The sequence below is a fragment of the Cetorhinus maximus genome, chromosome 16, assembly GCF_964194155.1.
Source record: "Cetorhinus maximus chromosome 16, sCetMax3.hap1.1, whole genome shotgun sequence".
Lineage (NCBI taxonomy): Eukaryota > Metazoa > Chordata > Chondrichthyes > Lamniformes > Cetorhinidae > Cetorhinus > Cetorhinus maximus.
In genome coordinates this window covers 68,051,172-68,066,920 of record NC_135894.1, presented here as the reverse complement: position 1 = coordinate 68,066,920, position 15,749 = coordinate 68,051,172, and the positions used below count along the sequence as shown (strand labels likewise).

Here is a 15,749-nt window from a genome sequence, read left to right as displayed (position 1 = left end):
CACCATCCAGGACAAAGCAGCCCAACTGATTGGCACCCCATCCACCACTTTAAACATTCACTCCCTCCACCGTTGATGCACAATGATAGCAGCGTGTACCATCAACAACATGCACCGCAGCAACTCACCAAGACTTCTTCGACAGCACCTTCCAAACCTGTGGCCGCTACACCTAGAAGGGCAGCAGATGTATGGGAGCACCACCATCTGCAAGTTCCCCTCCAAGCCACACGCCATCTTGACTTGGAACTATACACTGTTCCTTTACTGTTGCTGGATCAAAACCCTGGAGCTCCCTTCCTAACAGCACTATGGGTGTTTCTACAACAAATGGACTGCAGAACCTCAAAAAGGAGGCTCACCACCACCTTCTCAAGTGCAGTTAAGGATAGGCAATGAATACTGGCATAGCCAGCGACAGCCACATCCCATGAACAAATCTTTAAAAATGTTGTAAAATGACTCTACATTGTTGACGATTGCCAGTTGGACATTCAGATGACAAAGGAATCCAAAACGTTAACTTACCATTAAATGTGGATAGAAAATGACTTTTCACAATGAAACGCTCTGAATTCTGGTCTGGAAAGTGGCCAATTCGAGAGATCGGTGCATAAACCTGTGAACCATAATTTGCATAGTCCTGTATGAGGCTACGCCGCTCAAGCCTCCCCTCCACATTTCTCCTCTTGGCTGTTAGCTTTCTTATTTCTAGCAAGACAAATGTTAAAATGTTAATAAATATCAGAATGCATTTTTACATAACTTAAACTTTGATCCTTAGTCCAATATCCTCTGTGTGAGAGATAAAAGCACTACGAGATAGGGTGGAATTTTATCTAAACAGACCTTTCAATGGGAAAAGCTTGGTGCAGGTTGGGAGTCTATTTGCTATTGAAGTAGGCTTTACGATGGCCCTTTAACTCAGCCATGGCATTAGCATCCTGCTTCCTTCCGGGAGTCCCAACCAATCGGGGGGAGGGGCTGCAGAACAGTGCCCCAAATCTGTCAAAGGAAGGATTTCTAATTAAAGGGACCTGACCGGTGGTCAGAATGGCTGAACTGTATACTGATTCCTGAGGTTCCAGCAATGAAAGAAATGGAAATGAGGCCTGGGAAGGCTGTCCTCATCCCACATACCTCCAACCAATCCCAGGTCTCTGACTCTTACCTAGCGGTCCTATTGGTGGTTTGAGGAAATGCAGTGAGGTGAATTTCCCAGCATTCTCCTGCACAACACTCCTCAGGCCAACACTCCTTGTAGCTCCATTTATTCCTGTCTCTTCCAGGCACTTCCTCACATCCCCTGAACAGCCAACCATCACATTCGCCTTCACCTTTGTATCAGAGGACAGAACTCCAGGGAGAGGAAGAGAAACAAGGTGTTTTTGAGGGGGGTGGGTGGGGGGGGCGGCCTGACCTCCAGTGATAGCCACCTTTATAGCTACTGGAAATGCATGTCCACCTGTTCACTGGGAAGTGGGGGGTGCTGCAGATATCAGCAATCCTGCTGTCAAAGCTTGGGCTTCCTAAGGCTCTGATGCTCATTCACGTCCTGTTGACCCTGTGTTGGGGTTTCACCTTCTTTGAGGCAGATCTCTGTGGCCATCCCCTCTGTGGAGTGGCATGTGGCTGAAGAGAAGGCAGCTAGTGCTGCACTGGTTCTCCTCTTATGCTTCATTAGAAGTAGGTCGAGCTACTTGATGCGCTCCCATGCCAAAATGAAGGCTGAAACGAGGGAAGTGCAGACTGAGGTAAGTAAGTTCCATGATAGGTGAACTGAGTTCCAAGAATTGGAAAGCACCTATCAAACAATGAAAGCACACCCTTTGAACAGCTGCTGTGAGCATCAGCCTCTCACCTAGGCATGGCTGCAATTCAGTTTCACTCTTTGAAGGCTTCGCAGCATGTTCACTGAAGAAGCATTCCCCACTGTTCTCTCACCTGGCTAACTCTCGCATGTTCCACACAGCTCAAGAAACCCATGCACTGGCTGCTAAATCCAGAATGCTAGTTTAAATCCTCAGTTAATTGGAGATTTAAATATTTTAATCAATTCCTTGATAGCTCCACAGGTGCCTCCCACCCACCCAGGTTAAACCTGGAAGCGGGAGGGATCTAGTCAGGTTCCCAATGCGATGTTACTTTTCAGGGATTTAATTGCCCACCTGGATCCAAACCCATGCCCTCATCTGACCCCCTCCCTGCCCCACTTCCTACCCTAACCACCACCACCCCTTGGCAGTTAAAATTCTGTCCATGGAATTACAGAATCATAGAACCATAGTCTCAACAATTCTTGCTCCAACACCAAAATGAACCGTTAGGGATTTTGTTTCTTTTCCCAGAATTATTACAAAGATACTGACACCCCAAATCAGCAATATCTAATAAAGAAATTATGCTTGTGTGAAACATTTTGTATGAATAGCTAAACTTACTTTTATGGCGTTCTGACTTCACACAGAAAATGGTAATTTAGTAAAATTTCATTCCTTGCTTTCCTTGAATTCCTTTTTCATGCTCCTGCTTGCATCAAACACTACTTATACCTAACATTCATAACTACACCTCACCATTACACACTGAGCACTGCTGCAAGTCTCACACCGCATCTCACACACTGCTAGTTGTTATTCAATCATGAGAGCCGCATCACCCAAACCGATTGCATCACACTTCCCTTTCTCTTGCAGGGCAAGTTGGCTCATAACCAGAAGCTGCAGGAGCGAATCAGTGGGGGACAGGCCCAGCTGCATGTCCCTACCCTCATGGAGGAGGCAGTGGCTGCCATCATTGAAGTAGCCATGGCTGAGGTTGTGGCCCATGGTGGGGCTGAAACCATCAAAGGTGACAGTATCCTCATTCCTAATCCTCCTTCTCACATCCTGCTTCTCTCTCATCCCACAATCTCTTTAGATTTACAAGCTGTAGATGGTATAAGCATGTGTCTCTTAATTTCTACCCTCTCCCCTGACCACAGCCCTACCCTTGTGCCTTCCTCTTTTCAGTTCCCAAGAACTGCAACCAGCTCAGGCAGTGGTGGAACAGCAGGAGGTGCAAGAGCAAGAAGTCAGTGATGAAGAAGAAACATCATCACTCGCTCTCACACTTGCAGCCATCAGCTCAAATATTGACACTGCGCATACTTCAGAGGACAGTTTCAAAGTGGGATTTGCTTATGATGAGACACCGGGCACTAGTGATCTGCAGCCTGCTGGAATTAAGAGTAGCACAGGTGCCAGCTCACATGAGTGCAAAGTTCCACACAAGTTCTTCTGCAGAGATTTCAGATGATGACTTCAATAGGGCAAGTTACAGAAGAAGATTGATGGGTATGCGTAATGAAATGCTTGGTGCACTATCAGGCCCGTCAGAAAGTAAGCATGCAATGTAAAGCAGCATGGAGGAATCCAGCAAAATCTTTGCACAGGGCTTTGTGCAGACCTTTGGAACACTTGAGGACCCAACAATGATGCATTGGTTGACATCTTCGATTCCATTGCAGAACAAGCAGAAGCCATGCAACATCTGGGTGTTGCAGAGGAAGTTCAGACTGCTGTAATGTAAAGTCAATTTACTGCCAGACTGCTCTCAGAATGCTGCGCTACAACCTGCCATCATGTCTGTTGATACCAGTGCCTAAAAGGGGCTTGCAGGGTGGCACAGCCATCCAGCAAACTGCTCTCCAACAGGTTATTAGGAATGCTAAGGTAACGGCCCCAGGAAAGTGGCAGTGGCTCTATGGAACAGGAAGCTGCCATCTTCTCTCTGGAAGACTGTCATATTTTCACCCTGCCAGTGCATTTGCTGTTGCATGACATCCAGCCAGTCCACACTCCTGCCACCCATGCCAAGATGGTTCAGTCCAAAGTCGGGCCTTTTAGGGTGTGCGTTACTCGAGGTCGTCCTGGAAGGCCTTTGCAGTGTCATCCATAAAAGTCAGCAGCCTTCTACCAGCCATGCTGCAGCTTCTGGGGTAGCACTGTATAAAAACATTAGTACATGTAAAGGCACATAGAAGACGGACACTAACGGAATCCACAAGGGTAATTAGTTATTTTAATTCTTTCATGGTATGTGAATATCACTGGCAAAATAAGCATTTGTTGCTCATCTCTAATTGCCCTTAAGGTGATGGTGAATCACCTTCTTGAACCGCTGCAGTCCATTTGGTGTAGGTACACCTACAGTCCTGTTAGGAAGGGAGTTCCAGGATTTTTACCCAATGACAGTGAAGGAACAGCAATATAGTTCCAGCTCAGGATGGTGTGTGGTTTGAATAGGAACTTCCAGGTGACGGTGTTCTCATGCATCTACTGCCTTTATCCTTCTAGTTGTTAGAGGTGCTGTCAGAAGAACCTTCATGAGTTGCTGCAGTGCATCTTGTATGTGGTACACTCTGCTGCCACTGTGCATCAATGATGGCAGGAGTGAATGCTTAAGTTGGTGGATGGGGCGCCGATCAAGCAGGCTACTTTGTCCTGTCAAGTTTCTTGAGTGTTGTTGGAGCCACAGTCATTCAAGCAAATGGAGAGTATTCCATCACTCTCCTGACTTGTGCCTCGTAAATGGTGGACAGGCTTTGGGGAGTCAGGAGATGGGTTACTCACTGCAGAATTCCCAATCTCTGACCTGCTCTTGTAGCCACAGTATTTATATGTCCAGTTCAATTTCTGGTCCTTCTAGATGGTAGCAGTCATGGGTTTGAAAGGTGCTACCAAGGACCCTTGGTGAGTTCCTGCAGTGCATCTTGTAAGTGGTATACACTGCTGCCACTGTGCGTCAATGTGGAGAGAGTGAATGTTTGTGGATGGGGCGATATCAAGTGGGCTACTTTGTCCTGGATGGTGTCAGGCTTCTTGAGTGTCGTTGGAGCAGCACTCAGCCAGTCAAGTGGACAGTATTCCATGACACTCCTGACTTGTGCCGTGGGGATGGTGGGCAGGCTTTGGGGAGTCATGTGGTGAGTTACTTGCCACAGGATTCCTAGCCTCTGACCGGCTCTTGTAGCCACAGTATTTATATGGCCAGTACAGTTCAGTTCCTGGTCAATGGTAGCCCCCAGGATGTTGATAGTGGGGCATTCAGTGATGATAATGCCATAGAACATCAAGGGGCAATGGTTAGATTCTCTCTTGTTGCAGATGGTCACTGCCTGGCACTTGGGTGGCACAAATATTACTTGTCACTTGTCAGCCAAGCCTGGTATTGTCCAGGTCTTGCTGCATTTGGACATGGACTGCTTCATTATCTGAGGAGTCACAAATGGTGCGGAACATTGTACAATCATCAGCGAACATCCCCATTTCTGAGCTTATGATGGAAGGAAGGTCATTGATGAAGCAGTTGAAGATGGTTGGAACTGAGACACAACCCTGAGGAACTCCTGCAGTGATATCCTGGGACCGAGATGATTTACCTCCAACAACCACAACCATTTTCCTTTGTGTTAGGTATGACTCCAACCAGTGGAGAGTTTTCTCTCTGATTCTCATCAACTCCAGTTTTGCTCAGGCTTCTTGATGCCACACTTGGTCAAATCCTTCCTTGATGTCAAACGCAGTCACTCTCACCTCACCTCTGGAGTTCAGCTCTTTAGTACATGTTGGAACCATGTAATGAGGTTCAGTCGCATATCATCTTTAACTAGTGATAAAAGAAAGACCCTGGTGGAACCCAAACTGAGCATCAATAAGCAAGTTGTTGCTGAGCAAGTGCTGCTTGACAGCACTGTTGATGACCCCTTCCATCACTTTACTGATGATCAAGAGTAGATTTATGGGGTGGTAATTGCTCAGGTTGGATTTGTCCTGTTTTCAATGTACAAGTCATAACTGGGCAATTTTCCACATTGCCGGGTTGATGCCAGTGTTGTAGCTGCAATGGAACAGCTTGGCTAAGGGCACGGCAGGTTCTGGAGCACAAGTCTTTAGTTCTATTGCTGGAATATTGTCAGGGCCCATAGACTTTGTAGTATCCAGCGCCTGCAGCCATTTCTCGCTATCGTTACGACCGGGATCGGATGAGTGCGTGAATTATCAAGCCCCACTACTCTGCAGGCCGTACCATTAATTTAAATGTTTAATTTTCTCACTGAAATAGCCAATTGTGTACCTATACCTCTAGTACCCAGTAGAAAAGAGACTCTGACCAGGCTTCTTTCAAAAAACTCAATGATTAATTTAGTTTAATACAAAACTTCTTTTAACAAGTTGCAAGTACTGGTTAACACACAATTGTAACCGGGAAGTATAACTATCTATCTCTTCCTAAAGAATTCCCCCAGCGCGCACGCACGCACATGAACACACACACAAACAAAGGACAAGCAGATAGTGTCATGACTCACTGGGGCTAGTGCGCTGTAATATCAAGCACCACTGTTCCCCAAGCCATGACAAATGTGAAAAGTTTGACCAAACCACCATATTTCCCCAATCCTACCTACTTGTTTAATTTAGGTTAACAGAATACAAGCACCAGGTTTGTAAACTTAATAATTAAATAACTGTTTATTGAACAAATCGTCTTTAACTAGTGGTAAAAGAAAGAAAGATAAATTTCTAACTTCTAACTCTATAGCTTAAACTCTACCCCTTCTCAGGAAGGGATGTCCACTGCACTCCTCAGATTGCAAAGCAAGATGAAAGGGTCCGTCCACCTTCATGCTGAGTTGATAGCACCGGCATGCCAATGCACCGAGGTCAACACTGGTAGGATGACAGCCACCATGGAGACCTTGGTCCAGCTCATCGCTCCTGCACTGCTGCATGGGCTGAACTCCATCGCCAACGCCATAGTTGGCCTCCAACAGTACGTACGCATGAGGGTTGTGGGGCAGTCCGATCTCACTCCTGCTACCCCTTCTACTCAAGGAGTCAGCCAGGGGCCGTCGGGCATCCATAGGGAGGAGGACCAGCAGATGCACCTCCCGGGCCATCCATCCAGGTGACTCCAGGAGAATCCCCTCTTCCTGTGACTTCAGTAGCTCCAGCTCCACAGGCCGAGGAGGGTGCCAGTGTCACACAGCAGGACCCCGAAAGCAGGCCGGGGCCCTCCAGGCCTCAGCCCTCCAGAGGATACCTGTCAAGGTTATCACAGACAGGGCGTACCTGTCAGCAGGCTGCCTCCACCTCTGCTGTGGTTGTCTGGGGAGCATCAAGACATAGCGGCAGGAAAATTAAGGAGAATTAGTTGCACAGCCTAGGCATTAATCACTTGTACATAATGTTCACTACCGTCAATAAAGTCCCAAGAATGTCTCCCTGCCTAATCTCCTTGTTCTCATAAGCAGTGTTCGTGTCACTCAGATGTAAAACCTTTCTGCACAAGATAAAGGCAGATGTCTCTGTCCAGGGCCTCTTCCCTGTGCTTTGTGCAACCTTCAGACCAAAATGATGGTCCGACCTCACACTGTACATATTAGTGATGCCTGCACCTTGACAGCGCTTGTCATTGTTGCCAGAATGTTATGGGAAGGCGTCTCGGAGTTCCGTCATTCTTTCTGTGCGCTCCCAGCACCTTTAAGGTTGGGCTTGCCCCCATTTCTTCAGCATCTGTGACCATTGATGCTGTGCTCCTGAAGGGGTCAGGAGCTGAAGGCGGACAAAGGATCAGGTGCTTTTAAAGTTACATGGCTGCGCCTCCATGATGTGACCCTGACCATTGAGCGCAAGCGAGCTGCCCTCGGCCAGACAGCAGTCAGACATTCTCAGAGGCTATGTGAAGATCCATGGAGTGTCCTCACTGCATTTCATCATCATCCTCCTGCAATCAAGTGACTATTAGGGCCTCCATTGTGTCTCCATGACAGGAGCATTATCACAGAGGGTATTTGTGCTGCCATAACTAGGCTGGAGTCAAAAATTCACAGATGCAATGTGAGGATCCACGGTGTCACCTCACTCCATGTTATCATCATCCTCCACAAATCTAGCAGCTTTGAGGGCCTCTCGAGCACGCCTGTCTCGTTTGGTCAGTGCAAGGTCCCCATCGCCGTCATTGTTGCTTTTGAGGATGTCCTCATCCTCATCACGGTCGACATCCTCCTCATCGGAGGAGGTCTCCAGCTCCTGCCTCTCCTCTTCAGCCAGCTCCTCTCCCCATTGCAGTACCAGGTTGTAAAGGGCTCAGCAGGTGATGACGATGCATGACACCCTCTGTGGACTACATTGCAGGGCTCCACCAGATCGGTCCAGGCACCGGAACCTCATTTTCAGCATCCCAATGGTTTGCTACACCAAGCTGTGAGTTGCATCATGAGTCTTGTTATACCTTTACTCTGCTGCAGGCTGAGGCCGCCGCATGGGTGTCATCAGCCACGTCCTTTGCGGGTAGCCCTTGTCCCCTAGGAGCTAACCCTGCAGCCTCTACGGATGCTGGAAGACATCAGGGATCTGTGACTGCCCGAGAATGAAAGAGTTGTGGACACTCCCTAGAAACCGTACGCAGACCTTCCAGAACGCTTTTTTGAGATGGTCGCACACCAGCTGCAAATTCAGCAAATGGAAGTAATTGCGGTTGACATAGTTGACCCCTTGCTGTGACCGAGATCTGAGCGCCACATAAGTGCAGTTGATCACACCCTGCACCTGTGGAAAACCCTGAGATCTGGGCAAATCCAATCACTCTTGCACCCTGGCTCTCTTGATCCTGGGCGAAATGCACAAAGTTGTGTGCCCTCGCAAAGATAGCATCCACATCAATGACCTCATGGATGCAATTATGGGTGGAGGCTTGTGATATCCCACAGAGGTCACCTATGGAGGCCTGAAAGGTGCCACTGGCTTAAAAATTGAGCGCTGTGGTCACTTTCACGGCCACTGGCAATGGATGCCCTCCATGTCCCCGTGACACCAAATCCTGTAGTAGCTGGCAGATGTGATTGACCAGTTCCCTAGACATGGGCAGTCTTCAGCGACACTAGTTGTCGGTCATCTGCAGGAATGAAAGGCAGCGTCTATACATCCTGGGTCTAGCTAGGTGCTGACCAATGACGGCTCGCTGTGGTTCTTCAGCAGCGTGTGCAGGAGCCCCAGCCGCCCCTTCTTCCCAAAGGTCCTGCTCCTCCCTCTGCGCAGCCAGGTGCCTCCGTCGCTCTCTTCTCTGTTGTCTCCTCTCTCTGTATGCCACAAGGTATACAACTAGCTCACCAGGCTCCATGGTCCTGGATGTACTCCTCCTGCAGGATGAAAGAGAGAGATGCGTGGGTTAGCTTGGGTATACTAAGAACCTCTCTTGGTTAAGTCTGTAGGCCCCATAACGCGTCCCAGAGAGTGCTGGCCACCACTTGGTGGCCAGAGTTTAGTGCGCTGCATGGCTGCCCAAAACCCCAACTACCTCCGCCCACTCCACCTGACCGATTGGCAGCAGCCTTGCCCACTGGACTGCATGCTGTGCTCTTAGTTCATGTGCAGTCAATCTCTTAACCCACATTGTAAGGCTGCACTGTTAGCTTAAACCATGGGGGAGACTGCTCCAAACTGGAATGATGACATTGCAAGGGGCTGTGAATGCTTCCACCAGTGACTGCTCCCATGGCCAGCTTTAGCAAGGAGATTATACAACGTGCCCAGTCGTCCAATTGTTCCGCAGTCCACTAAAACGTTCAATAGTTTGCAGCCTGTGCCCGAGGTGTGAAAAGCTCTGGAGCACTTGGTGGCACTTTCATGCCTCTGCGTTGCTTGAGTGGGCAGATAAGATAGAGACCCGACTCCACGCATGTCAATGTGGCTGTGCCTGAACTGTCTCAGCTGCAGAGGAATGGGCACTTTATACATGCGTGACCGCTTCTCCCCACCACCCCCAACCCTGCGTGTGCTTGTGCACTACTTTCAATCGCAGGGCAGCCCTTGCCCCCACCAACCCCCCAGGTCGCCTCAACTACAGGGCAGCCCTTGCCCCCACCCCCAAGTTGCTTCAACTGCAGGGCAGCCCTTGTCTCCACCCCCAAGTCGTCTCAACCACAAGGCAACCCTTGCCCCCCCAACCCGGCCCCACCAACGCAACTCAATCTTGAAGTCCAACAGGGCGAGTGCTGCAAAACATTACTGTGCATTCACCTCCAAGTTCCCCTCAAAGTGCAGCCCATCCAAGTGCACGCCTTATATATGCTGTTGTGAAACACGTCGGTGTATAATCATGCCAATGTCAGCGGACGATCCAGCATAGGGTGATGATCCTGGCAGGCTGACCTAATAATGCTATGCAGATGTATTACAATGAGGTTCCTGACACCCGATGGCGGGAAACGTGGCCCACCATTGATGGGCTGAGTGGACGATCGCAGACTGGTTTCACAACATCGTGAAACTGATTTCTGGCCTTCTCACCATATTGCCCACTCACACCTGATGCCAGCTGGCACAGAAAATTCCGCCCATTGTTTTCAAAGAAGAAGAGTCATACGGACTCGAAACATTAACTCTGTCTTTCTCTCCACAGATGCTGTCAGGCCTACTGAGTTTTTCCAGCAATTTTTGTTTTTGTCTCCACCAAAGGTGTCCTGGGACTACATCCAATGCCTCTTCAAAGGAGTACCCAGGCTATCCAAAGAAATTCACAAAGTTCAGTTCTCTTCTTACCAGGTCTAATCTACACACTTTTGAGTTTCACACTCCAAGGCTACAAAAATCCCACTTCAGTGGAGGCAGCTAATGATTTAAACCTCCAGCTGCCTCCATAAAACGTGCATGTGCAAAACACCCTCATGCCTGCCCACAAGAAAATGGGATGTGTCAAGTTCGGGACAGAATTTGCGGCTCTCAGGTAGTTCTGCTATTTTCGCCTTGAAGGGGAGGCTCTCCATTGTGGTGAAAATCTAGGCCTCTGTTTCTGTCCACAGATGCTGCCTGACCCGCTGAGTATTTTAAGCATTTTTTGTCTTTATTTATAATTTGACACCGAGTAACATAAGGAAATTTTAGGACAGGTGACCAAAAGCTTGGTCAATGAAGTAGGTTTTAAAGAGTGCCTTGAAGCAAGAGAGACAGGCAGAAAGGTTTAGGGAGAGAATTTCAAAGTTTAAGGTCTAGGCAGCTGAAGACACATCCATCAATGGTGGAGTGATGGAAATCGGAGATGTGCAACAGTCTAGCATTGAAGAAGTAGAGAGGCCTTAGGGTTGTAAAGCTGGAGGAGGATGCAGAGATAGGGATGAGTGAGGCCATTGAGGGGCTTGAAAATAATGATGAGAATTTTAAAATTGAGGTGTTACCAGACCAAAAACCAATGTAGATCAGTGAGTATGGAGACATGGGTAAACGGAACTTGATATGAATTAGGATATGGGCACCAGAGTTTCGAATGAGCTCAGGTTTAGGGAGGTTTGAAGATGGAAGGTTGGCCTAGAATGCATTGGAACAACCTTATGATACCCTGTTTGATACCCAAATTTCTTCCACAATTGTCCTGGAAAACGAGTGTATTCTGGCCAGAAGGGAATTTAAAATGGAATGGGAATCTATTACACTCTTTTTGTGGTCATCTAAAAATTGTGTGTGAAGTGAATGGTGGCCCACAATGAAGCCAGTCACATATGTTAAAACATATGGCAACGTGCATTATTTGTACTCCAGAAATTCTGGGTTTAAAGGCTTCTTCCTGTGCGCTCCAGCTGACCAATATTGTTCCTTGTAGCGGTGAGGTAATTAAAAATTTAAAAGTCTGGTTTCCTGAAAGCCATCAGTCACAGAGTAATCAATTACTGTTGAGAAACTGCCAAATCGGAACTTAGGACAATTTTTAAAAGTTAAAATGTTGAACCTAGACTGGCCGCTTATATTAAGTCAGAGGTGATCAGTTACATTATAAATTAGCTAGTTGTCAAATGCTTCCATTGTTATAAATAATGGGTTGAATTTAGTGAAGCCCGCCAGAGTGGCCATGATGGCGGGGTGCCAGGAGAATTGGTGGGAGTCTCCGCATCTGATCCTTGGCTTGGGAAAACTGACCCCGATGTAGTGGGGGCAGGAAGGGCCCAAGGTGGAAATCCTGCCCACTGGATGCCAGTTAGGCCCATAAATGAGCCATTTGAAGCCAACTATCCGAGAGCCCAGTGGAATTTAGTGGCGGTTCAGGAAACAAGCAGGACTCGCATGGGTCTCCCATGGTTTCTGAAGGCCACCAGGCAACTCCTGTTAGGTTTGCATGCGGTTTAGTGGGGAGGGGAGTCCCTCGTTGACAGGTGCTCAGTGCCCGATCAGGGACCCAGCATCAGAAAAGGGGGTTTGGCAGGGGGGGTGGGGGGGGGGAGGGGAACCCACTGAAAACTAAACCCCTGCCTTTGCTTCAGACCGCCCCTCCTCGTCAACTCCCTCACCACAAACCCCATCCCACTCCACTCACATGTCGCCAGGGATCCAGCGTTGATCCTCTGGGTAGGCCTTGGAGCTCTATTGGCAGCAGGCATGCTCCTGATACTGCTGCCAGAAATGGAGAGCTACTGGTTTCTGATAGACTGACAGCTCTCGGGGGTGGGGTTTCCACTCATGGAGGCCTTAATCGCATTGGAGGCTCAATGCTGACCAGTCGTGTACCTGAGTACACCTAAATAGTGTTGAGACTCTTGCACAGAAGTGACACAGGGCTCAAGGGGATCCATGCATATGGAACTAAATTCTGCCCAATGTATTGTACAAATCACAGTGAGCAATATGATGAGAAATGTGTTAGTACTCTTGCTTAATTCCTGCTAATCTACTGATCATTTGCCTAGCTGTAACTATATATCTAAACAAAATAAAATTTATCCACAGAGCACAGGAAAATGTCTGATATTTCAATAGAATCCAACACATCTTTACTGGCTCCTATTTCCCATTCTCTAAAAAAGCAACCAAACAAAAAATCCTGTCAGGCAAATCCTGGAAGGCTCTGCTCCCAGTATGGACACTTACTACATTGGAGCACAAGTTAGAGAATGAGTTCTAAAATGTTAAAGAAACCTTTTGGACCAACATTCCCATCAATATAGATAGATTATATAAAGCAGCTTGATAAACTTAGTAATTTAAGAGCTTATGACGACATTACATAAAATGTACGAGATTAATTTACGAAGACTTTACCCTTCATGGAAGTCTATTTTTTTTAAATGAAAGAGCAGCAACAAGGAAACTAGTTAAGGGCTATGACAAAGTGGTTTGATAAGTTTTTCTCCCATGGTTTCCGACAGTATATTAAATTGCAAACAAACAGAGATAGGTGGCCTAGGCCACATACACACATCTCCAAGGTAAGTTGCATAATGCTTTAGCAGAGGTTCTATTTGTTTACAGAGGAAACGATGGTGAAGGATAACAAGAAAAAAGGTGAGAAATGAAAGACAAGTCAAAGAAATAGTCACTCATACTCTTCTAAATGAAGCTAACAGTACCTTTGATGTGCTCCAATCTTATCTTCTTTATAGCCATTCCTTTCTTTTGCTGAAGTTTTGACCAAATTGCATCAACCCGTTTTACATTCATTTCCTGTTGTTTTGCTTCCCGTTGGCTCAACAAATTCATCAAAACATCCAGTCGAATTTCCTGAAGCCTTAAGAAAAAGTACAAGACGTAAAAGGATGCATTTGTTACATTCACAATGCAAGGCTGACAGCTACAACTGCTACAGCCTGATAGAATTATTGCAATACATTTGACAAAAGGCACAGTAACAGAGGAACCAATGCTAAAAGTGCTATATTATTCCTTTTCAAGTATATCTCTAAGACCCTTTGGAAGTTACTTTGTAACCTGTGTCAACCATCCTTTCAGGCAGTGGATTCCAGAAAAAGTTTGTGGAAAAAAATTCCCAGAATTTGACACAATACTCCAGTTGAGGCTGAAACAGTGTTCTATAAAGACTCATGATAACTTCCTACTTTTGTACTCTATGCCTCTGTTTATAAGCCCCGGATTTGGTATGACTTTTTAAAAACTTTCTCAACCTGCCCAAACACCTCAATGATTTGTGCATATTTACCCCAAGGTCTCTTTACATATGAGCATACATACATATAAATTAGGAGCAGAAGTAGGCCACTCTGCCCTTCAAACCTGCTCTGCCATTCAATAAGATCATGGCTGATCTGATTGTAACCTCAATTCCACATTCCTACCTACCCCCGATAACCTTTCACTCCCTTGCTTATCAAGAATCTATCTACCTCTGCCTTAAAAATATTTAAAGAATCTGCTTCCACCATATTTTGAGGAATAGAGTTCCAAAGACTCATGACCCTCAGAGATAAAAACTCTCATCTCTGTCCTAAATGGAAAAACCCTTACTTTTAAACAGAGGCCCCCCCAGTATTATATTCTCCCACAAGAGGAATCTTCCTCTCCACATCGGCCCTGTCAAGGCCCCTCAGGATTTTATACGTTTCAATCAAGTCTGTTTGCTTCTGCATCCTCTTTAGAATTGTTCCGTCTCCTTGTTTTTCCTACCAAAATGTATCAGTTTGTACTTTACAGCATTAAATTTCCTCTGCCACGTGCACGCCAATTCTACCAGCCAGCCTGCTTATGACCTCTTGAAGAGTATCACCATCCCCCTTCACAGTTCATTATAATTCCAAGTTTTGTGTCATTTGCAACTTGTGAATTTGTGCCCTATGCATTCAAGTCTAGGTTATTAATATAGATCAAGAAAAACAGAAGTCTTAACACTGACCTCTGGGGAACATCACTATATATTTACAATAATATATATATCTTTCCCCAGTCTGAAAAACACATGTTCACAACTCTCTGGTTCCTGTCACTGTCATGACCATGGATCATAGCCCCGAATTATTTACAGACATATTGAATTTTTAAGTGAGACATGTGCCAGGCAAAAGCTGGCTAAGACTGTAAAGTAAATATTTGGTGGAAAATTCCTATGTGGATTACTCTTGATCAACTGGTCCAGAGAACAGAATGTCACACCTAAAAGGTGTTAATGCCTACTTCAGACAGAGGCACTTCAAAGGAAGAGGTGCAATGCAAAAAAAACTGATTACCATCTTAGCAGAAACCATCTCCTGCTGAGTTATATCCCAGACTGTGGACATGAACTGAGTTGAAAGAAAGCAGTTTCTGGGAAAAAGGCATGCTTGTTTTTACCTTCCAGGAATACATAAGAAAAGGGGTTAAAAGCCAACTGCAACCCTGGTCTGTGTGCACTAGTTTTAGTGTTCTGTTCTGGTGCTGGTGTGTGCTGTGAAGGTCAGAGCTGAAGAACATCAACCAGGCACTTGCAGGTAAAAAAGTCTCTCTCTCTAATTGCTGGAAGCAAGTCACAAGTCAGCAAAGTCACAGTTGAAAAGGAAACAGGACAACTCCTTTCAGCTAACCTGCAGAACCAAGAATCTCCAACTGCTTAACTGCCCAAAGTCAGCTCTGCCGGAACCATCCAACTTAATGGCTACAACGTTTCATCATCTACTCCTCATGGACAAGCCAAAGACTGACTAATATATCTTTTTTAACTTTTATTTCTGGACTCACTTCTCATTTCTAATCTGTGTGTATGAGTGTTGTGTTTTATTATTTTTCCTCACGTTTTAGTAACAAATAAATTCACTCTTTCTTTGACTCAAGGCAGCCTGGTTAAATTTGCTCCTTTTAAAACATAAATACATTTGGATTGGGAAAAGATATCCACAAAGGAAGGGATCCTTTGTAAATTAACCTTGTCGTGACCAACCAAGGGGATTGAATAAAGAAGGGGAGCCAGCTCATCCTTCTTCACCCAGGAGCAAAACAATTTGGGGTACCTCATCC

The 15,749-nt window shown here is 46.4% G+C and overlaps 1 protein-coding gene across 1 annotated transcript in view; it reads right to left on the bottom strand.

Annotated features, from left to right (window-relative positions):
• Positions 1–15,749, bottom strand: part of cfap91 (cilia and flagella associated protein 91) — a 95,165-nt gene that overhangs the window by 32,281 nt on the left and 47,135 nt on the right. Inside the window, exons 8-9 of the mRNA XM_078559968.1 lie at positions 13,379–13,536; positions 529–711 (exon numbers count right to left, since the gene is read on the bottom strand). Coding sequence (XP_078416094.1) covers positions 529–711; positions 13,379–13,536 — 341 coding nt within the window. The remainder of the gene's footprint in view (positions 1–528; positions 712–13,378; positions 13,537–15,749) is intronic.